This window comes from Hevea brasiliensis, chromosome 6 (genome assembly GCF_030052815.1).
Source record: "Hevea brasiliensis isolate MT/VB/25A 57/8 chromosome 6, ASM3005281v1, whole genome shotgun sequence".
In the NCBI taxonomy this organism is placed as follows: Eukaryota; Viridiplantae; Streptophyta; class Magnoliopsida; order Malpighiales; family Euphorbiaceae; genus Hevea; species Hevea brasiliensis.
The window spans coordinates 6,767,676-6,792,513 of NC_079498.1; the positions used below are offsets into that span (position 1 = coordinate 6,767,676).

The window sequence follows — 24,838 nt, forward strand, 5'->3', positions numbered from 1 at the left end:
CCCAAAAGTTGTTGTAATGAAAAATGAAAAAAAGAGAAAATATAGAAAAAAAAAACTCAACCAATCTTTTATTAAAAAGAATTAAAAATGATTTTTATGCAATTAGTTACATCATTTATAGCTGCCAATCTAATAAATTCTACAATAAATTTTTAATTATCTCTTCGTCCATAAATAATAGTTACATTTATAATTTTTATGGTAATTAAAAAAAATTGAATAATCTCATTTTCATAAAAAAAAATATTAACAATTTTTTTTTTTTTGAAAATTTAAAGAAACGAATATCAAACATGACAAACAGTTAATTTTTAAGAAAGATGTAATAATATTAATTTTAAAAAATTATATAAATATTTATTATATTTTATAAAAATAAAAGATAAAATTGAAAAAAAAAACAGTTAATTTTCCTTTATTTTTAAATATGATAAATAATTTTAAATAAAATAAAAAATTAAATAAAATTATTATTTATGAACGAAGAGAGTAGATTGCTAGAGTATATCAGAGCAATTTCGACAACCATAACAACTTCTTAACAGCTATCTAAGCTAACATAATAACAGCTATCTAAGCATGACACGACATATCGTATCACAATAATACCCCTCCCTCGAAAGACTCCTTGTCCTCGAGGAGCAAAGTCTGGAAATCTAGCTTGAATTTTATCAGCAAAGAACCAAGTTCAATCTGCTTTTCAATGAATCAACCACTGCATAGCTGCATTATTGTTTTTTCCTTTAACAATCCTCCTATTCAAGAATAACTTGAACACCAACGAAAGCACAAGCTACTAACACCAACTGGAATGATAGTAAAAGCAAGCTCCCACTAGAACACTAACAACAATCTCTTGTAATTTTCATTTTACATCTAATTCTTCTCAAATGTTCTTGTCCCTTACCAGTTACACCCACCCACCCACCCACCCACTTCTCAAATCTTCCCAAGCTGAAAAGAACCATGCGTGTGCACTATGAAAAATGAATTGGGAAGCCAATTCACGTGGGAAGATCTGTTCTTCAATTATAACACCCAATCCTTCATCCTTAACAACATCAAGAATTTACGTTCTTGAAAGATTTTTGTCAATAACAAGACCAAGTGCATTTGTGATATCATTGCCTTCTTGAAAACTTCATTTTCCATGATCTTGCACTTATTCAAGATTTTAATGCATTCTTGAAGTTTTGATCATTTTTCATTGGACCATGACAGCTCTACAACTTCTGCACTACTTTCTTTCCATTTGAAACGTTCCCAGTACTGACAGAGCACTTGCTGAAGCTCTTCGTCAGTGGCATCAATTGCAGAAACATTTTGTTGAATTGTGTTATCAAATCATTGTTGAAATCCTGCATTAATCTGTTGATCTTCTTCTAGGACCGTCTCAAACTTCTTTTGATTCTCTTCAACATCAATATATTCTTCATCTGCTTCTTGAATTTGCTTATCCTCTTCATCATAATTCCGAAAGCTAATCTCCAATGCATTGACATATTCATCCCCGTTCGTATAAGCTTTTGCTCCTCTAGTCCCTATAAATTCCTGGCGCCACTGAATTGCACGGCCCTCTGTGGGGGTGAGGGGGGCGTGAGGCGAAATATCATCCATTAGAATTATATAAAATGCACCAGGTAATGCCCAGGAAAGATGGTGGAGTCACAATGGTCTCACTTAAGTACCACCTCCTTAGACAGCATTTCCTAGACATGCACTTCATACAATCCTAATAGAATCAAACCACTGGTAAGTACCGTCTTCCCATAACACTACCACGGTACTAAGGATTTATGCCACGAAGGCATAGATAGACAGGAGTCGCCACCCGGGTAATAACCGGGACATATTCAGTGTTTCTTCCGAGGGTCATAGATGGCAACTTACTCCTTGCAGAGTTTCCACAACCGTCATTACCATAGCCCAATGTCTAGGTTCGGGATAGTGGGTACGTAAGGGGAAGGTGTTAGGCACCCCTTACGCCTGGTCTAACCTCGTTAATTCGAGTGCCAGTCCTCTACTAATGTTTCTAGAAGTCTTGTTTATTATTCATTTATTAAACTTTATCCTAAAAAATGCAATTCTAATCCTACACACGCAAGTAATTCACAAAAAGGGTTGTTGTTTACATATAATTTTCATGCACAAGTAATTCCTATCTATGGGGTTGCTAATTATTTAAATGATATTTACCAGATGACTAAAATTAATTTATTATTGGAAATTTAATTTACAAACAAATTCAATTTCAAATAACCCTATGTTTCTATTTAACCTAATTAATTAATTTTCACCAAGTTACCCTAAGGATAATTGAACTAAGTTAATTATGTACATGTGTAATTTATTCTAATATCACATAAGGCCCAAACAATCACAACCTAATAAAGATTTCTAACATGCAAATTTATTTTACAATTACCAAGTATTAAATTAAATTTATTTACATGCCAATGTTAGTTTAATTTACAAACAAGATTAATTTTAATTTAGAAAGTATTTATTTAAATTAATTACATGTAAAAGTCAGTTAAATTAAAAACAAAGTTAATTTTAATTTACCAAATAAAAGTTCTATTATTACTACAATTTCATGCCAATGGTTATTCGAGAAGTTTAGAGCTACTTACCTGTTGTTAAATGCAGTTGCCATTGGGGCAAGCTACCCTAAAAAAAAGGGTCTTCTCTTCTAGTATGGCAATGATATCCCTGGCTTACTCCCGTTTAGCTCCATATAAGCTCCACGCAAATGCCCTCTTTGGTACTTACCTTAGGGCTACTTACCAATTTTGTTTGTAATAAAAAATAAAGAAACTAAAGAAAATAAAAGAAATAAAGAAAATATTAATAACAATTTACATTGGATTCTAACTCTGGTCTCCTAAAGGGTTAAGACTCCTAATTAGTTACAACTATCTAATAGTCTAAGTCTTCTAACATGATCCAAACACTTTATAACACTTCTTGAATTAAAAGAATACAGAAAATAGATCAAATATCAATTAAAACCTAAGAAAATACAAGAACATGCATAAATATACAAATTTTAAATTCTGGCAGATTAACAGTAGCAAGAAATTCGATTTTTTAAAAATAGTTAAACATGCCTAAAAATCATAAAAAAATTACAGAAGACAGCCTACATATCATACAATAACATAAAATTTATAAATCAAACAAAACCCTAGCCGAATGATCTACATAAATCGTAACTCTTCTAAGTGATAGAATCGTACTACTTTTTTGTAAAATTCATAACTCATTAACCACAAAAGATATGAATGTAAAACCAATTGGAAAAGACTCATAAGATTCTGAAGTTAATTTTAGACACTAGATTTGCACAAAAATATTAAGGAAAAAGGGAGATATGGGCTCCACAAGTCGGATATCCTGCAAATCAGATTTTACAGGAATCCTAACTTCAAACAGCCATAACTTACAAAATATTAAAGCTTTTTTAGTGATTCTTGAGCCTAAAATTAATGGAATTTCGTGTAGAATATGAATATAATTTTTACAAATTTTTTACAGATTCAGAATATAAAGAAAAATAATAAAAATACGAGAGACAGAAACTAAACATAAGCAGAGTTGTGTATCCCCTCAAATTAAACATGATTACATGATCAATATGAACATATAAAATAAATTGAAGACAAAGAGCATAGAATTAAAATATTGTGTGGCATAGATCTTGAATCTTGAAAAGAAAACAACAAAAACTGACCTTCCAGAAATCTTGTATGAAAATCTTCTTGAAGAAAAGAAAAAATAAGGAAAAACTCAAAGAGTCTTGAATATCTCCAAATTTCCTGTAGCTCTGAATTTTCTCTTCCTCTTTCCTTTCATCATCCCCTCTTTTCTTCTCTAGTAGGGTATTTATAGGGTTTTGGGAGAGAGGTGTGATAGGGTTTGGAGTCTTAGGGTGATAAAGTTTAGATGACTTAAACAACTACAATTGCAGAGTTCGAATAAAACTGGGATATGGGTGAGGTGTTTCAACCAATAAGAAGACAGGAAAAAATGGAAGGCACCAATAGGGAATGAGGAAGAGGTGTGGTAGGATTTGGAGTCTTAAGGTGATAAAGTTTAGATGACTTAAACAACTGCGATTGCAGAATTCGAATAAGAGTGGGATATGGGTGAAGTGTTTCAACCAATAGGAAGACAGGAAAAAATGGAAGGCACCAATAGGGAGTGAGGAAGAGAGTGGGGTCAAGGAGGAAAGAGATATTTTGTTATTTTAATTTTTAGAAAATAATTAAATGGGTCCCATTTAAAATTCCTAACTAGGCTTTCTTAGGCCCATAAAGCCCAATTAAATTTAATTAGATCCATTTAAGAACTACCCATATTAAATTTAAACAAAATAAAATTTTATTTAAATTTAATTAAATTAATTTCCCCAAAATTTTATTATTATTTTTATTTTTTTCAAGATCATGCCACGGAATTAATAATTCAGCTCCATGCCTCCAATTACATCTTACAGTCATATAATTTTTCATCATCGGGTTTCCCACGGCCTCAATGCACATACTCATCACAAAATAAGGGTCTACAGTTTGCCCCCCACTTTGGCGAAAGTTGAAATCAATGCGAAAGCATTGCTCAAGTTTCGTCAAAGTGAAACTCAAATTTCTAATAACTATGAAACATTGGCTATGAGGATCAAGTATATCTTGCTCGGTCGACATACTCTATGTTATGAGACTAGCTACGGTCTCATAATAGTAATAATTGTGTCATGTGAAAATGAGTGTATCTTGCTCTGTCGATACACTCTGCATCATGAGACTAGCTACGGTCTCATGATAATGGAAACTCTGTGTTTTGAAATGTTGTGGATTCGTATTTAGGACAGCAGTCCTAAACTACCTACGTATCTCCCTCGCTATCCTGAGGAAGAATCAGACCCACTCGCAGTTCGATACTTGAAACTGTGGTGATGCATGTTCTTCTACGCCTTACACACCTACAGGTGACATGTTGATGCGTGTTCTTCTACGCCTTACACAACTATGCCATGTGCCCTAAACAACGTCTAAGGACTTACCAAAAAACATCTATCATGAAATGTTGTGGGTTCGTATTTAGGACCACGATCCTAAACTACCTACGTATCCCCCTCGCTATCCTGAGGAAGAATCAGACCCCCTCGTAGTTCGACACTTGAAACTGTGGTGATGCATGTTATTCTACGCCTTACACACCTACAGGTGACATGTTGATGCATGTTCTTCTATGCCTTACACAACTATGCCATATGCCCTAAACAACGTCTAAGGACTTACCAAAAATATCTAATTCATGATTTGAAAAATTAGGATGACTAGGTCTCATAACTCTTTTTATGATTTTTGTGCTTCTTGTATGCTACTTCCTATCATGGGCATGCTGATTTTGCTAGAGATTCTAAAAAAAACTTAGTCCTCTGAGGGACCTCTTTTTACAAAAACTTTCTATTAGCCTCCAAGTTTTTTAGAAGAATTGTTCACCAAAAAAGACTTCCTTAAGGTCATAATACAATTTCTCTCTGATTTTTCTTTTTCTTCTCTCCCCCCATGGTTTCTGCCTTGACTCATTTCTCTTCCATGAACTCCATTCTCTGTGCCCTAACTTTTGCCTGAAATGTCCTTTTGGATTTTCATCTCAGCGGGCTTGCTCTAACTTTTGCCTAAGCGGCCCTTTCAGGTTTTCCACTTAGCGAGCTCTCTTTTTTTCTTTTCTTTTTCTTGTTCTTTTTCTCTTTTTTTGAAATTAGACGATCACCAGGATATTCATATCAAGCACCTATTCTATCATGCTCACAAGACAATAGGTTAAATCAAAACAATGCAGTTCAATTACTTAATCTTTTGATATATCCCTCAAGACACAAAACATTCACAATCATAATTCAATAAAACCTATTCCGGGTTAATGCAATAAAAACTTCTTTATTTATTCAGGTACACCATTACTCCCTCTTACATTTAGTTTTGCCAAATTTCTAACCTTCCAAAGTTAGAAATAAGCTTTATAACCTGCCAAATGGCCTTTTCAGGTTTTCCATCCAGATATTCTCTCATCTCTCCTTTTGCCTAGACTGCCTTTTGCAGGTTTTCAATCTAGCATTTTTTTTTTCTTTTCTTTTCTTTTTTTTTTTCTTTGACCCTTATTTTTGCCTAGACCGTCTTTTGTAAGTTTTCAGCCTAGCTGGCCTATCTTACACAAAGTACCATTTGAGCTTGTCTAAGTTGACTGGTTCTTGAAATTCATTCCCATCCAGGTCTAATATTCTTACAGTAGCAAGATCTTTTTGACTATGTGTGGACCATCCTAGCTTGGGTTAAGCTTTCCTCTTAAATCAAAAGGGATGGGCCGAGCTTATTTCAAAACCATGTCTCCCTCTTTGATCTTTCTTGGCTTCACCTTCTTATTAAAGGCTCTAACTATCTTCCTCTGATAAGCTTGCATATGATACAAGGCTCACATCCTCTTTTCATCAATCAAAGCTAATTCTTCATATCTCTTCTAACCCACTCATTTTTTTAGGATCTTAGCTTCTAGCATCACTCTTAAGGATCTGAGCTCTCGCTTAATGGATAGCATTGCTTTAGTCCCACACACTAAAGAGAATGGAGTTGCCCCCGTGGATGTCCTTGCAGTACTACGATAACCTTAAAGAACATAAGGGAGTTTTTCAGGCCTATCCTTATATGTTTTGAACATTTTTTTCCCAACTAGAACCTTTCCATTCATATGGGGACCACACATTCCTGCATGTACTTCTTTCATTATTTGCTCAGCCTATTTTTCTATCACACATAAGAGTTTGTAGTATTGCCCCCCAGCTAAAGTAAGTTGAGCAGCTAATTTATGAATTATTGCTCTATCTCTTTTGTAGGCTTATTGCGAGTATTCTCTCACTTCCAGAGACCTCCTTATGTCTTCATATCATTTTCCTTCTCCCTCTAGGTCCACAGGTGCCACTATTAATTCTTCATAGCATGAAATTTTACTCCTCATTAGGATAACTAGCCAAGTCAACTTTTGATCATTCTTTTCCTATGGGGACATTAGCTTGGCTTGGGAATCAGCCATCTAATTTTAAGCTCGAGGCATGTGCTTCTTGGTACTTTGTTAACAAGGCTATAAATTTATCTTTTTCTTCTTGGGTTAAATCTTCAGCTAACTTAATGTCTTTAGGATTATTTGGTGTACCCAAATTAATAGAGATTGATTTTGATGCATTAATAGAAACTGATTCTAAGTGATTATAAATGCCATGCATATGCCCATTAGAATAAACATCAAACAAGTAAGCAGAAGGACTGGTCATGTTGTTGATCTTCGCCTTAAAATCAGCATCAAGTACATTAGAAATGGAAACATCTGTATCACTACTATGAGCATTACAAAAGACAAACTCAAACTTAGGAGTGTAACTTTAGGTGCTTAGCTTTCCATGCTATCCTTAGATCAATGGTCTTGATTTTCTGCTTTAGCACTTTCACATGTAGTAACCCTTAATCATATGTCTAGATAATTGCCCCTCTCTTTCAAGAACTTAGGAGGTTTTGACTCTTTTTCCTCTTTAGTTGGCTCATAGCCCAAACCATATCTTGTGATCTACCCCTTCATTTCAAGAAAAGTCACCAGACCATCTATACTTTCTCCTAGGCCCATGCAGGAAAAAAACTTCATCCCTTTCTTCACAGTAGCCACTTTCAAATTCATCTAGTTTTCATAGATCCCAACAACTTGAAAATCAGACACTAGTGGAACTGAACCATCTAGTTATAATGCAACTATCTCCTCATCAGAATCAGTCCAGACATCCAAAAAACCCTCATCATAGCTAGAATTATCACAAATGTCAATAACCATTATAGAATGAGGTTTATTGGGCTTTTGAATGGGTTGGATAGGTTCATTGGGCTTTTGGATGGGTTGGATAAAGTCAATAATTCTGTTAGGGTTATTTGGGGTGATGGAGATCATGTAGATACCTGATGTAGGTGGAAATTTTGGCTAGGCATGGGGCTTTTGGGTTGATTTTCTGGGTCAATTATCCTTTTGGCATCAATTAGGTCTTAGATATCATGCTTAAGTTGAAAGCATCAGTCGGTGTCATGACTGTGGGCTTAGTAGAATCGGCAACATTGGTTGATATCATAGCTAGGTGGTCGTGGATTTGGTAGTGGTCTGGGTGCTAAGAGCTACAGGAGGTCTTGAACTTTGAGACGCTCCAAAACTTCAGATAAGGGTTGGCTGAATTGGAAAAAAAATCTCCTTGGGGTGAGAGACACAATTTGAACCTCAATAACTTTAATGCCACTTAATTGGCCTACCTTGGGGCCTCTTTCTAAAGTTGACCACAATTGTCTCTTCTAGCTCAAATATCTTGGCGTTCAATATTTCATCAAGCACGGCCATAGTTTCTTCCATCTTAAGTAGTGTAGGTGAAATCCTTACTAGTCTCTTCTCTTCCCTAACCCAATTGACCTGATTGGAAGTCTCTTTGATGTGTTTTGAGGCTATGTTTGCTAAAAAAAAGATAGGATTTAAGGGTTAGCCTAAGTATGCTATGTACATGAATGCAATGCATGAATGGACCATTTTCTTCTTCTTTTTTTTTTCTTTGCCTTTACTTTTACAAAATGAAAACTGAACCATACCAATAGAACGAAAACTGAACCAAAACCAGACCATATAAATTGAACTAAAATCGGACCAAAGACTGACTCAAAATCGAAAAAAAATCTCCAGAACTGAATCTTCGCCCCCTTATACCTTCAACTCTCACGTGCAGGGAAAAAATTTTATCCTAGGCTATGGTACACTGGACACACCAACAAGGGGTGGTCCAGGACGATCCTTCCCTCACAAACAAAGGATTTATATCCTTAAAGTTTAACCATAAGTAAGCATCCTCTTGCTTAACATGGGTTTTGAAATGGACTTGGGCCTATACACACATTGGGTTTATGCATAGGACTAGGTTCATATCAACTACCACTAGAACTTATGGTTTGAACAGTAAGGATACGAATCCAGCACAACAAAAATCTACGGGGTACCTAGGGTTAAAATCTATGGCTCATGGGCTTCATCGGGTAGGAAAAGGGTCACCCATGCGAGAGCTTGTCCATTAAGCACAACGGCCGGAGCTGTGGCTCTTTTATATACTCAAAGGTACAGGCATGGGGTGCTAGCATTCACCAATTCGTCATAGCTCGAGTAGAACCATGGTCTCCTTGGCTAGTACTAACGGGGCTAAAAGGGTAAGGGTGATCCGTGTGATAGTGTAGTGCAATGCAAAAAGTTTAACAGAGGAATAATATTAGACTAATAGAAACATGTTGGAGTAACTATCCATTTAGTCCCCAGTGGAGTCGCCAAACTGTGGGGGTGAGGGGGGCGTGAGGCGAAATATCATCCATTAGAATTATATAAAATGCACCAGGTAATGCCCAGGAAAGATGGTGGAGTCACAATGGTCTCACTTAAGTACCACCTCCTTAGACAGCATTTCCTAGACATGCACTTCATACAATCCTAATAGAATCAAACCACTGGTAAGTACCGTCTTCCCATAACACTACCACGGTACTAAGGATTTATGCCACGAAGGCATAGATAGACAGGAGTCGCCACGGGTAATAACCGGACATATTCAGTGTTTCTTCCGAGGGTCATGGATGGCAACTTACTCCTTGCAGAGTTTCCACAACCGTCATTACCATAGCCCAATGTCTAGGTTCGGGATAGTGGGTACGTAAGGGGAAGGTGTTAGGCACCCCTTACGCCTGGTCTAACCTCGTTAATTCGAGTGCCAGTCCTCTACTAATGTTTCTAGAAGTCTTGTTTATTATTCATTTATTAAACTTTATCCTAAAAAATGCAATTCTAATCCTACACACGCAAGTAATTCACAAAAAGGGTTGTTGTTTACACAATTTTCATGCACAAGTAATTCCTATCTATGGGGTTGCTAATTATTTAAATGATATTTACCAGATGACTAAAATTAATTTATTATTGGAAATTTAATTTACAAACAAATTCAATTTCAAATAACCCTATGTTTCTATTTAACCTAATTAATTAATTTTCACCAAGTTACCCTAAGGATAATTGAACTAAGTTAATTATGTACATGTGTAATTTATTCTAATATCACATAAGGCCCAAACAATCACAACCTAATAAAGATTTCTAACATGCAAATTTATTTTACAATTACCAAGTATTAAATTAAATTTATTTACATGCCAATGTTAGTTTAATTTACAAACAAGATTAATTTTAATTTAGAAAGTATTTATTTAAATTAATTACATGCAAAAGTCAGTTAAATTAAAAACAAAGTTAATTTTAATTTACCAAATAAAAGTTCTATTATTACTACAATTTCATGCCAATGGTTATTCGAGAAGTTTAGAGCTACTTACCTGTTGTTAAATGCAGTTGCCATTGGGGCAAGCTACCCTAAAAAAAAGGGTCTTCTCTTCTAGTATGGCAATGATATCCCTGGCTTACTCCCGTTTAGCTCCATATAAGCTCCACGCAAATGCCCTCTTTGGTACTTACCTTAGGGCTACTTACCAATTTTGTTTGTAATAAAAAATAAAGAAACTAAAGAAAATAAAAGAAATAAAGAAAATATTAATAACAATTTACATTGGATTCTAACTCTGGTCTCCTAAAGGGTTAAGACTCCTAATTAGTTACAACTATCTAATAGTCTAAGTCTTCTAACATGATCCAAACACTTTATAACACTTCTTGAATTAAAAGAATACAGAAAATAGATCAAATATCAATTAAAACCTAAGAAAATACAAGAACATGCATAAATATACAAATTTTAAATTCTGGCAGATTAACAGTAGCAAGAAATTCGATTTTTTAAAAATAGTTAAACATGCCTAAAAATCATAAAAAAATTACAGAAGACAGCCTACATATCATACAATAACATAAAATTTATAAATCAAACAAAACCCTAGCCGAATGATCTACATAAATCGTAACTCTTCTAAGTGATAGAATCGTACTACTTTTTTGTAAAATTCATAACTCATTAACCACAAAAGATATGAATGTAAAACCAATTGGAAAAGACTCATAAGATTCTGAAGTTAATTTTAGACACTAGATTTGCACAAAAATATTAAGGAAAAAGGGAGATATGGGCTCCACAAGTCGGATATCCTGCAAATCAGATTTTACAGGAACCCTAACTTCAAACAGCCATAACTTACAAAATATTAAAGCTTTTTTAGTGATTCTTGAGCCTAAAATTAATGGAATTTCGTGTAGAATATGAATATAATTTTTACAAATTTTTTACAGATTCAGAATATAAAGAAAAATAATAAAAATACGAGAGACAGAAACTAAACATATGCAGAGTTGTGTATCCCCTCAAATTAAACATGATTACATGATCAATATGAACATATAAAATAAATTGAAGACAAGGAGCATAGAATTAAAATATTGTGTGGCATAGATCTTGAATCTTGAAAAGAAAACAACAAAAACTGACCTTCCAGAAATCTTGTATGAAAATCTTCTTGAAGAAAAGAAAAAATAAGGAAAAACTCAAAGAGTCTTGAATATCTCCAAATTTCTCAGAACTGAATTTTCTCTTCCTCTTTCCTCACATCATCCCCTCTTTTCTTCTCTAGTAGGGTATTTATAGGGTTTTGGGAGAGAGGTGTGATAGGGTTTGGAGTCTTAGGGTGATAAAGTTTAGATGAATAAAACTGGGATATGGGTGAGGTGTTTCAACCAATAAGAAGACAGGAAAAAATGGAAGGCACCAATAGGGAATGAGGAAGAGGTGTGGTAGGATTTGGAGTCTTAAGGTGATAAAGTTTAGATGACTTAAACAACTGCGATTGCAGAATTCGAATAAGAGTGGGATATGGGTGAAGTGTTTCAACCAATAGGAAGACAGGAAAAAATGGAAGGCACCAATAGGGAGTGAGGAAGAGAGTGGGGTCAAGGAGGAAAGAGATATTTTGTTATTTTAATTTTTAGAAAATAATTAAATGGGTCCCATTTAAAATTCCTAACTAGGCTTTCTTAGGCCCATAAAGCCCAATTAAATTTAATTAGATCCATTTAAGAACTACCCATATTAAATTTAAACAAAATAAAATTTTATTTAAATTTAATTAAATTAATTTCCCTAAAATTTTATTATTATTTTTATTTTTTTTTCAAGATCATGCCACGGAATTAATAATTCAGCTCCATGCCTCCAATTACATCTTACAGTCATATAATTTTTCATCATCGGGTTTCCCACGGCCTCAATGCACATACTCATCACAAAATAAGGGTCTACACCCTCTAAATGTAAAGCTACAACTTTTACATGATTCTCATACTCAATTCTCCCAACTTCAATGAAATATTCTGCCCTCAACAACCAGCCTTCTAATCCCTCCACTGAAATGGGGAAAGTCCAATTTGGCAGTGCTACCCAATGGATTAATTTTACCTACATTCTTTTCAATCTGCACTAGTTCTTGACGAACCCTCTATTCTGCTATCTCCACCAGTCAGTGAATTAAGCTCATCCACTATACTTTGGAATCTTGCTTCTTGTTCTGCCACCAATTCCTGCTTTCTTGTCTCTTACCTATGCTCCACTTCTACCACTAAGGAAGTTATCTCCCTTCTCCACTTTTTTGAGAACGCATCTCCACCCCTACCATGGCCTTGAATTTGTCGCTCTGATACCAATGTTGTGATGAAAAATGGAAAAAGAAAAAATATAAAGAAAAAGAAGAGAAACTCAATCAGTCTTTCATTAAGAAGAATGAAGAATGGTTTCTCTGCAATCAGTTATATCATTTATAGCTAACAATCTAACAAAATCTACAACAGATTGTTAACAGATTGCTAAAGCATAACAGAGCAATTTCGACAACCATAATAGCTTCCTAATGGCTATCTGAGCTGGCATGACAACTTCTATAATGTATCGTTACAAGAGAATCATAACACAACATATTGTATCACAACAGAAGCTCTATTAAATTATGAGCGTTAAATGAAACTTAAAGAATGCCCAAATTTTGTTGTGCATTTGCTATTAATTTCAGCTCTAGTTTTGCGTTACTTGTCTCCATTGCCGCACCAATTCTTCTCTTCATAGTTCTTGCTCAATTAATTTTCATTTTCAATCACATGATCACAAACATCTGTAGATTGTAGAGTGGATTTCCTTTTCTCTGTGAGATCTATTGCCTGTTATTGGAAAATAAATGAGATATCAGAGTGCCAAAAAAAAAAGAATCTGCTTGGTGAATCTTTCAAAGAAGCAGCAAATGAATAACCCATGAACCATCCCCCATATATTCATTAATCCTTTGTTAGGATCATTATACAAATGAGGTTTACAAATATATATATTTTTGCCTAATCAGAACAGAGACACAGACCATATACTAAGATACGCATAGATCCCAATCACCGACTCAAAATAAGTACAGCAATGGGCTAAATTTTAGAGCATGGAGTTCACTGAAAGATTGACTAGCATTAGCATACTTGTAAGTCTACTTTGAGCTCATCAGAACTCCTGTTACAAGTTGTTCCTGAAAAATTTGCTGTGGGCTTAAATAAATTGGTTAACCCTTTACGCTACCAAGTCATCTGAAATGACTTTCCAAGCTTTGCTTAGCTATAATTTGTCACTAGAAATAGTTAAATAGCCTTCTCAAATTTGGGAGAAGTGGTCTTGATAGGTGCCCAGAGATCTGCGCCATTGCTGCGAGCAACTCCAACAGTGCAAGAGATTGGAACAAGACATAAACCTCTGCTTCTCAGGCTGTATTGATCTAATTCCTGCACAAGTATTAGAAACCTTAAATTCCAATCAATTATTCACAGACTGAAGGCACAATGGTGTAAACATTAAAGGATTTAAATACTATCTTGATTTTGAGAACCCTTGAGAAGATTCAAATGCTAGTCAATTATGGCAAGGTCACCATCCTTGAATAAAAATTTCTACCTTCCAAGTGTGAGAAGATGCAAGGTACACAACTATTTTTTAAATCTCACGAAAATGCCCTCGAAAGACCAATTGTCCTCGAAAAGCATGTAATGATAGACTATTTTCATAGTATAGTTTTTCAAATTTATCATGTTATCAAAGATTCAGCTCATATTCACCTGTAGCTGAGCTGCTGGTATACTTTGTAGGTATGGAGCACTCAACACCTGAAACCACACCAAGAAGGCAAAGATGAGATATCAAGGTTAGAAATGTCAAGAGGAACATTAAAATATTTATCAACTACCAATGCTATTGAAATATTGTAACATGGGGTTATGGGCATCAGACTTCCCAATGATGCAACACTATAGATAGAACGTCTAAATTTAATCTTTTTATTTTAATATTTGCTGTGGTTTTGCAAGAAGATACATCACAAACAGGAGCCTAGAACATAATAGTTCCTATATCAAATGTCAAGAAAAAGGTCCAAATACTTGACCATTGGATCAAGCCAAGTAGGCCCAGCCAAGTTTCCATTAAATTAAAATGAATTCACATAAACCTCTAAGGAGTGAGATGGGATGGTAGGGGTCCCTTATCCCTTAACCAGTGGTCTCGGGTTCGAGCCGTAGGTATAGAGCACTTTTAAACTTGGAAGAGAGCGCTTTGCCCCCCTTTGTGGACCTACCCGGAACGAATCCGGATTAGTCGAGCCAGTAGGCTTCGGATACCGGGTGGTTTCTACCGAAAAAAAAAAAAAAAAAACAGAATTCCCACAACGTTTGCAATTTCAGAATTCGCGCTTCAGCTTGGACATGTTCCAAGTTTGTAATGTGGTAACAGGTAGACCACTAGCATAATGGAAGTATAATAAGCCAGAGAGGGCCTAACCTTAACTTGTTCATGAAGAAATTGTATGTATTCCATTGCCTCCAGAAGGACAGATGCTGTATCTGTCTGTAAAAAATAAAAGAAGGCTATAAAATTGCTGCTTGTAGTAAATGAACTATAATGTAAAATAGCACGCAAACTACAAACATTCGAAGAAAGTCACTCAAAAATCATAGGTAGATCTTTTATCTGGAAGCAAGAAACAAGAGTAAATTTCCCAGATCAAATTCCAAGTTTCCAACAGATAAGAATTGGTGCACTTAAGCAATTAAGATGATGTATATATTCACTTCACAAAATAGTTTCCCATCAATAAGTGTTGCCCATCTGTACCTTCCCATATGGTGAGACAAGCTGCTGCAGAGCTACAATGCGTTCACCTAGCTTCTCTTTCCTCTCCTATTCCCAAAACACAAATAAGAAGAAAAAAAAATAAGCAGGTAAACCTTCACACAATAAAGTAAAAAAACCTGCAAAAAATAGCTACTGTTTGTTTTTTGTCAGCAGAATTGTCAGCAGAACAATGATTTAGAACTCAAGGTTCATAGGACTAGACGAGTGCTCAGAACCTAGTTTGAGCAAAAGTTCCCTTACAAGGCAATTAGAATAAATGGGTAATTATGACCTAAAAAACCACCCAACATTTAAGCATTTGTGTTCATCATGCAATACCTTAATATCAAAAGCAAACTATCACCCATCATCTCAAAATATTCAAGGTGCAATAATTATTAACTCATATAAGTTTGTTTAACTGGCTTTCATGGAAACTATTTTCCTCCCATTATTCACTAATTGTACTCTGTTACTTCAGGACAGCTTATCTTATACCATGAAACAGGAAAGCTATCTCATCCAATTTACATATTTATAGTTTAAACTGCAAGAACCACAAATATAACTCTCCATCTCTCTAATAATTTTTTTTTTATATATAAAAAATTTATTTTCTTCCATGCTTGGAAAAAAAAAATGGGCTCAGATTCGGAATGGCCCATACCCTTGGCCCACAGCTGCAATGTTAGCTCAGCCCATAGGTCTTTGGCTGCCTGGCTGAACACAAAGGCTCAGACAAAGATTAGCGAAAAGCCACGGAAGTCATAAAAGAAAAACAGCTAGGAGGGGGAAAAAAAAGAAAGAAAAAAGAAAAGATTGCCAAGGACCAAAAAGAGGGTGCTTGATAAAGAAGCACAATGCCAAAGGATCATGAATCTTACTGTATGTATAGGGAATGGGCTTTATTTGAGCTATGCACCCCAGTTAAATTGATAGTTATCATTGAACTCATATATTCAGTAAACAAAACAAATAAATGTAGAGAAAACTGTATTCCAGAAGAAGAGATGTATATAAAGGGAAAAAGGTGCAGGCGTGTGCAGGGAAAACCTTTGTCGAGATAGAGAGATCAGCCTTATGACGTTTATTTGCAAGAGAAGTAAGACTGGCCTGGTCAACAGAGCAGGGGCTTCTTTTGTTTTCCATCATCTTGTTCACCACTATACCTTATTCTCCCTACATATAAATGGCAAATAGATTACCATAAGTAATCAGAGATCAAAGCAAGATAAGCAATTAATATTCATGCAGAAACAAATGAAGTTAGAAACAGAACACATAAAAAGAGCCAACAAATTCAATCACATAAAATTTCATCTGATCTCAACCATTTCACATGGAGAATCAAATAAAGGGTGGCAATACATCCTAATAGCATGGTAACCAGATTGAATGGTAATAATTATATTGTCTGTTCATCATAATACTTTCATTCTAGTGAGTTTACTGGTTCATTCTAGTGAATTTACTGGTGACCTTATTCTAAGAGCTTGTGTGTCTTACAACAAAATGATCTTCCCAAACTTATCTTTTTAGCATAATCAAATCAACAGTTAGTGTGCTGTGCAGCACTTGATGACACCATTATCTACTTACTAATGATAGTTGATAAAGAAAACACAGATGGATTCTTAAAGAATGAAACTCCCAAAACTACAAAATTGGTGTTGATGGCCAGGTCTAATTTAAGAGAGCGGTTTCATCTACCTTGCATTAGGGTAGGTAACTGATCAAAGTTTCCATCCACAAAACCAAAAGATCGCAAGAACTGAGCATTCACAAGGATACAAGTAGCAGAACAAAACTCATGTGGCAACACCCAAAGAAAAAATAATTATAGTTGACCATTCAATCGCGTTGATTTTGATTAAAGGAAGCATCCAAGGTAGATCACAAATTATGGACCTACTACGGAGCTCAATGACTACAATTATAGCAAAAAATATTCAAATATTATATAAAAGCACACGACACCATGGGTAGAGAAAAAAAAAAATCATAGTTCATTTCATAAAAAAAAGAAAAACATGCACTGTTTTGGTCAGAGATTAACAGTCCACAAGAAGCTCAACAGCATAATAATATATACATATACTTAATATAAATACAGCTACAGAATAAACAAAACAATATAACCATAATTAATTAATTGTATGATCACAAACAGACAGGAGTTTCATGAATCGATGAAATACATAATCACATTTGTTTAAAATATTAGCAATAAAATAAGATTGCATGGAATCAAACAAATCCCTTCCTTTGTTCAAATTTTTTTATAATGGAGCAAGAACCCACCATTTGATTAGTCACCCAAAAACACATAAACAAATCTGACGGTTAAAATTGCAGCAAATATATTTAATTAGCACAAATTAAAGACATAAATGAACACAGTATTGTCATGATTGTGCAATCGTGATAGAGAAGAAACTCAAATTCAATAGAAGGTTTATTGTGGGCCCAGATTGAATACATGCGTGAAAGGAACATTGATGCATTCAATTTGCTTATGTATATTCTACCCATCTTCTTTCATTGAACACAAAAACAATATCTTAATTGATACCCATATAACTTCAACTCAACTACTAAATTCCCTACAGTCTACATGCATTCAGATTACAATAATCAAAAACCATATAACCCAAGAGGGAAAGAACACCACTGCGAATCCCATTGCAAAAAAGGAATAACCAAACTTAAATTGGTTGCACATGAAAGAAACAATTTTTTTTTTTTTCACTTGGGTATCTAAAATAAGAAATCTTTGGGAGGTGGAAATGAAAAATAATTCAAGGGGAAAAAAGAGGGAGATGGTACAAGTTTGAGAACTCACCCAGAATTCAGAGACTGCATTGCCAAAGGAAGCGAAATCGAAATTTCTAACCTTATAGTGGGAAAATTGAGAAACCCACCTCCGGAATCACTCAAAATTCAACGGAAGTTTGAAGTGAAAACCAACAAAAATGGCTTTAATCGCAGTTTTTTGTCAACACTCCCCAGGAAACAAAAAACAAAAAGAACTCTCCAGCTCTTTCTCTCTCTCTGCTATGAGATGAAAAAAGCTGAAACTCTATGCTAAAACTTGTCAGTTCTTGCGTCTTTAAAGCAGAAAACTTTTACGTTCGCTAAGGGAAGTCTTCTCATTAGCGAGAACAATTAACAAAACTCTTAACTAAAAAACTAATAAAATCAGGAAGCGGTAAGACGTGAAAGAGGAGATAGGAAATGCGAAGGGGAGGGAAACGACGCCGTAGAAGAAGGTGGTGGATGGGAGGTGGAGACTGAAGCAAGAGGGAACGGAGGGGAGCAGAGCTGAGTTCTTATAATTGGTTTGGAAAATGATATTAGGAAAAAAAAAAGAAAAGAGGATTATGAAAACAACATTCCTAAAAAAATAATGAAATTTTTATTAGTGACAGCTAATATCCAACCATGCAGAGTTTGATTTTTACTCATGATAGTCATTCGCGTAACCACGGTTCAAATTCACCATTCACACAGGTGTAATTACCAAAGGAAAAAAAATTAAATAAGCCTTTAAGAGTTAAATAAATTTAAAATTAAATAATTTTATATATTTTTTAATTAAGATTAAAAAAGTTATTTTAAATAAAATATTATTTTTTATTTTTAAATATTAAAATAATAATTTTAATAACTAATTTTTAATATTTAAAATTAAAAAAATAATAATATTTTATTAAATATAAATTTATTTGGAATTATTAGAAAATACGAGAGTTTATTTAATTTAAAATTTAATTTTAAATTTATTTGATCTTTATTAAAATTATAAGAGCTTAATTAAATTTTTTCAATTATGCCGATTGGTATAAGAATAATTTTATTTATTATTAAATTAAATATTTTTATTTAAATTTATTTTTTTATTTTAATTAATTTTATATAAATTTTAATATAAATATTTAATTTAATAATAATTAAAAATATTCAAAATAAAATGAACTTACATTAAATGTACCCTATTGTCACACACAAACATATATATATATATATATATATATATATATATATATATATATTCTATCTCGTTCTCTTTAGCTTTCCTTGTAATTTGTAAAGTCAGATAATTTTCACAATTCGTCATTGAATTTAACTTCATATTTCATTTATATCTCTTAAGTTTAATTTATTATTAAAAAAATTTTAAATTTAATTTTATCACAAAAAATTTATCTAATTTATAATAGTAGATTTTTCGATTATAAATTTTTTTTAAATTACAATATAATATCTATAAATACAATTTTAATACTTTTTGATAAATATTAAATCCTCATCATTTTCAATAAGTTGATTGTTATATTAGTATTGATATTTTTATAATAAGTTTATGTAGTAATTAAAATAGTCAAATTGTGATAAGAAAATAGATAAAAAGTTAATTTTTTTTTCCTTGAAATTTTGATCTAACAAATTAGAAAAATTTTTGTAAAATGAAATTAAAGTTAAGAAATTTTTTAATAATAAATTAAAATTAAGAGACCAAATAAAACACTAAATAAAAATTTAAGAAGGGTTATAAAAATTCCTAGTAAAATCTGGCATAGTTTGTGGACAGAATTTAGAATATATGCATGTTCTTATAAAAATTTAATAAAAAAAATCAAAATTTGAATCTCTAATTTCTTGTGAAATAATTATTTAATTATTTAATTATTAATTTAATTTTGAAATTTAGAAAATATGAGAAGAAATTGTTGTTCAATTTTCTTTTAAATAATTATTCGTATTAACTAAGTAACCAAGAAAATTATTTTTTTTTATAAATATGTTATTTTTGAAGAAACATTAGCTAAATTGAATTAATTAAATTTGAAAATTTTATACTTATAAAAAAGAGAAAGAACAAAAATAAATCTAGTCATTATATATATATTATAATTAAGTCTTGAAGTATAGCAAAATTCATGCATAAATCTTTAATTTATTTTTTTAATAATATTTCAGTATTCAAATTTAAATTTTGTTAACAATTAGATCTTATTATTAGCTGTTTTTCAATTTTAAATAATTTAGTTAATAAAATTTTATTTCATTAAAAAATAATTTTTATATTTATTTAATTATTTATTTTATATATAAATAATTACTTAAATATAAAATTTAAATATATAAATTATTTTATTAATAAAATAAAATTTTAATAATTAAATTATTTTAAATTTAAAAATAATTAATAGAATTAATGATCAATTTAAATTGTATTAATCAATTGACTGAATTAAAATTTAAAAAATTAAATATTACCTAAAAATAAACTAAGGACTGAGGTATAAGTTTTACTTTATCTTAAAGATTTAATTATAATTTATTTTTTTAACTATATAAGTGTGCCTATCAATATTTATATGTAATTTATTTTATTCTATTAATAAAAAAAAAATAAAGCAAATGCTAATGATACTAAATTTAAAATCTTTAGTAATACTATTAATCACATGCCTTAGTTTATAGACTAAAAAGCTTCCATGCCTGCCCAACACCACTCATGGCAGGCTTTGGAAGTTTCCCCACCAAAGCCACCTCACTTTCCTATCCTAGTGCTATACCTCAGTTTTTTAAAAATTAAGTTATTTTATAAAATTTAATTATATTTTCAATTTAATAATATGTAAATATATTTTAAATAATAAAATATTATAATAGTACATAGATATAAAAAGCAAAAAAATAATAATATAAAATTTATATATTTCGACTATAAAATTTATATTCACAAGTAAAATGAGAGAAAAATTTTTACTGTGATGAAAAAAAATAAAATACAATCACTTAAAACTTTTAAATAAATTTCAGTGGTGGACTGCCAACTCAGGCTTATTGACCTGTGACTTCTATTATTATTACAGATCTTACTTTTTATAGATTATAATTAAGCCAGTTTATAGATTATAATTACAAGCAATCTCTTATATATAGACAATCTTTTACAAGTATTATTTTCTTAATAAATCAAAACAAATTCAAGTTCTAATTTTCAGGCTTTAAATTAATGATTTGGGGTATTTGATAAATATAATTTTATATTAATTTTCTTAAAAATCAACTGTTAGCTATTGAAAACTAAAATATTGTTGAAAATTAAAATTTTGTTTGCCCTTCAATCACTAACTTTTGATCAACCACCAAATTAAATATATCCATAATTCTAAATCTTTGAAAATTAAGTTTTAAATGTTATATTTATCAAACACTCAAATCAACTATTTTAAATTTAAAATTAAAGGTGACTTTCCAACTGCTTGATTAATGGACATTTAATTTTCTTTAAAAAAGAAAAAGAAAAATAGCAAAATGTAGACTAAATTATCCTTTAAGATCTTGTTTAATTGGATAATTTAACTCAGAAAATTTAGATTTGTAGAAAGTCATAAGATTTAGATTGTTTGATTGGCTATAATTTTTAATTTCTCAAAAAACTAAAGCTCTTAATTATTTTACTTATAAGAAAATAACTTGTTTGCTCTTACCTAATTAAATTATTGTTTTAAAAAGTATGTGATTTGAATTAAATAATGTTTAAATAATTAGGTAATTTTTAATATTTTAAAAGAAAAATAAATAATGTTCAATAAAAGAAGTCATTAGCTTTACTAGTAAGTGGTTAGATAGTAGATAAATGTTATTTATAAGTGATAAAGTTCAAATTTTAGAGTTATTTTTATTGAGATGATATTATCTAAATATCACTTTCGATTTGAATGTAAAAATTTAATTACTTAAAACAATAATAAAAAAAAATGATGGCTTAATTATGATCGGAGCCTCATAGAGTTAAAACTAAGGTATTGTTTGGTTTAAAATATTATACTTCTTAGAAAGTATATTTTTAGGAAAGTACACTTATAATGAACTTATTTCTTAGAAAATATGATATAAATATATTTATATATAAATTAACTTTTAAGGAAAATGTATATTTTAAAATGATAAAAAATATTAATGCCCATAAAATAATTCAAAAAATATAATAAATTAAATAATAATTAATAAATACATTATACTAAACTGGAGAAATACAACTTACTAAATTTCATCTAAGTTACTTTACTTATATAAATGAAGTAAAATGTTTTACTTTTCGGAAAGTTTGATAATAAAAGACTATTTTATGTAATTATTAGAAAGATATACTTCGTTATTTTACTCAACCAAACAACGCCTAGTGAGATAAAAAAAAGAAGCCAAACAACGCCTAGACCGGAATGCGCATTCACCTGCAATTTTCCCGCATTTATTATAATTTCTGAAAATTTTTAATTAGCATAAGTTGTTTTTTTTTTATTTCTTTCTTTAAAATAAAATAAAATAAAATAAAAATGTTTTTGGAGGCATATTATTTTGGCGGGAAATCGCTGTCAGAGCAGTTTCCATATTCAGGTGGGCGGTTTCTAGAGGTGGGTCCCATTTGTCCCTTTCTTTTGCTGATCTTCTCTCAATCCCCTAACCACTCAGAGAAAGTTTCCTTTATTCCCTCGCTTCGTCGGCCAACCACTTGTCAAAAACCACGCGTGGCACACAGTTATAGGAAAGTGAAAGTCACGGCCTAAGCAAGAGGGTAGAGAAGAGAGTTTGTTAGATAGCGGAAAAAGAGATTTAGGTGAGAATAGAAGCGGGGCCCAGTGGAAACTGCGACCGTGCGCGCAAAAGTCCACGATGGGAAGGGGATTTTAAGTCACGAGGTGGGACCCACACGGTTTTGCCCTTTGTCTGATGCTTGCACAGCTTTTCTTTACTTTCTTTAGGAGTTTGGACCATGATGGATCACTGCAATTATTTTATTTTATTATATAAAATATTGTAATTCAGCTAAATTTTTTTTAAATATATTTCTCAATTTTCTGAAATATTAAAAAATTTTAAAATGAGCTAAACCAAAGTCATTAGTCAATTATCCACAATAAAGAGAGAGAAGTGGTAATATAAATTTGAAGAAATTATAAAAATATTATTATTTTTATTAAAAATAAAGATAAAATTAAAAAAATAATTATTTTTCATTTTTTAAAAATAATAAATAATTTTAAATAAAATAATTTAAAAAATTACAGAGGGATTTTCCTTTTTTTTTTTTTTTTCTGAAAGGAAGGGAGAAAACACATCAGAAGCCAGCTCTTGGTTGTGACAGCTCCAATCATATCCCCATCCAGCAGAGGAACCAGAACAGGCAGGGGAGCATTGAAGGAAGACATACCCAGCAGAATCAATAAGTATATGCTGGAATCCTATATTTAAATTTATCATAATTAATTTGCAATTATATAGAAATAAGTGAAGACATATAAAAAATAAATTAATGATTTAAGTTAATAAATGAAACATTACACTTTAATTTATTAAATATATTTATTTATTATTAATATTATATAAAAATGTGCAATATTATATAAAAGAATAATATCACATAAAAATATAATTTCTTATATTATTATGTAAAATTAATAATAAAAAAATATATTTAATGAAATAATATACTCATTAAAAAAAATCAATAGTTAAATTATTTTAAATGATTTATTAATGTATTTTTCAATTTTTGTTGTTGAATTAATTTACTTGGATCAATACTAATGGTATCTTACTATAAAATGATACCTACAAGATTTGATTTGATTTTATAGCTTAATAGACTCTCACATATAGCCTAAAATTTTGGTAAATTTTCTTTTAAATGGTTACTCTTATTGAGAGCCCATATCGGTGAAAGTATCTTTAAACTAAACTTGTTAAGATTTATCAAACTATGGGTTGCCTAAATAATCTATACAAATATAGGTTTCAACTTGAGTGGCATAGTCTCTTATTTACAGGCATTAGATAAGAGGGATTTTCTTATTTTTCTTTCTTCTTGCATTCAGTAGATAATATATAGGGAGTTGTAGCAAACATTCTTTAACAAGAACAATCTTATCTACCTACCTTGCTCCAAAAACAACCAACAATCAATCATGAAGTCTCTTTTGGTTGTGACTAACCATGCCCCCTTGTGTTGATCTTATTTTAGGCATATACTTCCCCATTGTTGTGTTAAATCTATTTCTCCCTTCTAAGGCACAGTTAATAAATTATAGAAATTATCTAGTCTGACTTGATTCAATAACTAAAAATATATTTGACTCCTTTTTCCTTTTTGAGTATTTTACAAGGTAGGTAGTCATCAATGATTCATTGGTCTAGTAGTTAATGATAAGATAAGTTTGGAAGAAATCTCAGATTCGATCCTAATGACTATAAGTGTATCGTTTGACTCAGGGTCTTACAACTCATTATTTGGCTCCCGTGATTTTTAAGCTATTATAGAGGCTCAAGTGATGATTAGTCTGATCTGTGAAAAATAGGTAGTTAGCCATGTTGGAGCTGTGAGAAGGCAAGGCCAGGTGGTAAAGACCAAGACTCTTGGTCTTGGATGAATGAAGCCAACGTAAATCATGGCTTAAAACATGGAAGAATCCTAAGTCTAATGATTAAGACCCCAAATCTTGAATTTTGCAACCATTAAAGATTCACTGATAATGAAACTCATTTTTCTAATTGACATTTACACATGTTTTTCTCTCTTGTTTT

At 31.7% G+C, this 24,838-nt stretch overlaps 1 protein-coding gene across 1 annotated transcript; it reads right to left on the reverse strand.

Moving 5' to 3' along the window:
• Positions 1-13,341: 13,341 nt before the first annotated feature.
• On the reverse strand, positions 13,342-18,602 carry LOC110645609 (transcription factor bHLH153). Its single transcript, XM_021798827.2, has 6 exons — positions 18,084-18,602; positions 16,295-16,420; positions 15,242-15,307; positions 14,909-14,974; positions 14,191-14,238; positions 13,342-13,860 (listed from the first exon to the last, which is right to left on the reverse strand). Exons 2-6 carry the CDS (start codon positions 16,391-16,393, stop codon positions 13,720-13,722), a joined length of 420 nt encoding a protein of 139 aa, XP_021654519.1. The 5' UTR covers positions 16,394-16,420; positions 18,084-18,602; the 3' UTR covers positions 13,342-13,719.
• Between the last annotated feature and the right edge of the window lie 6,236 nt (positions 18,603-24,838).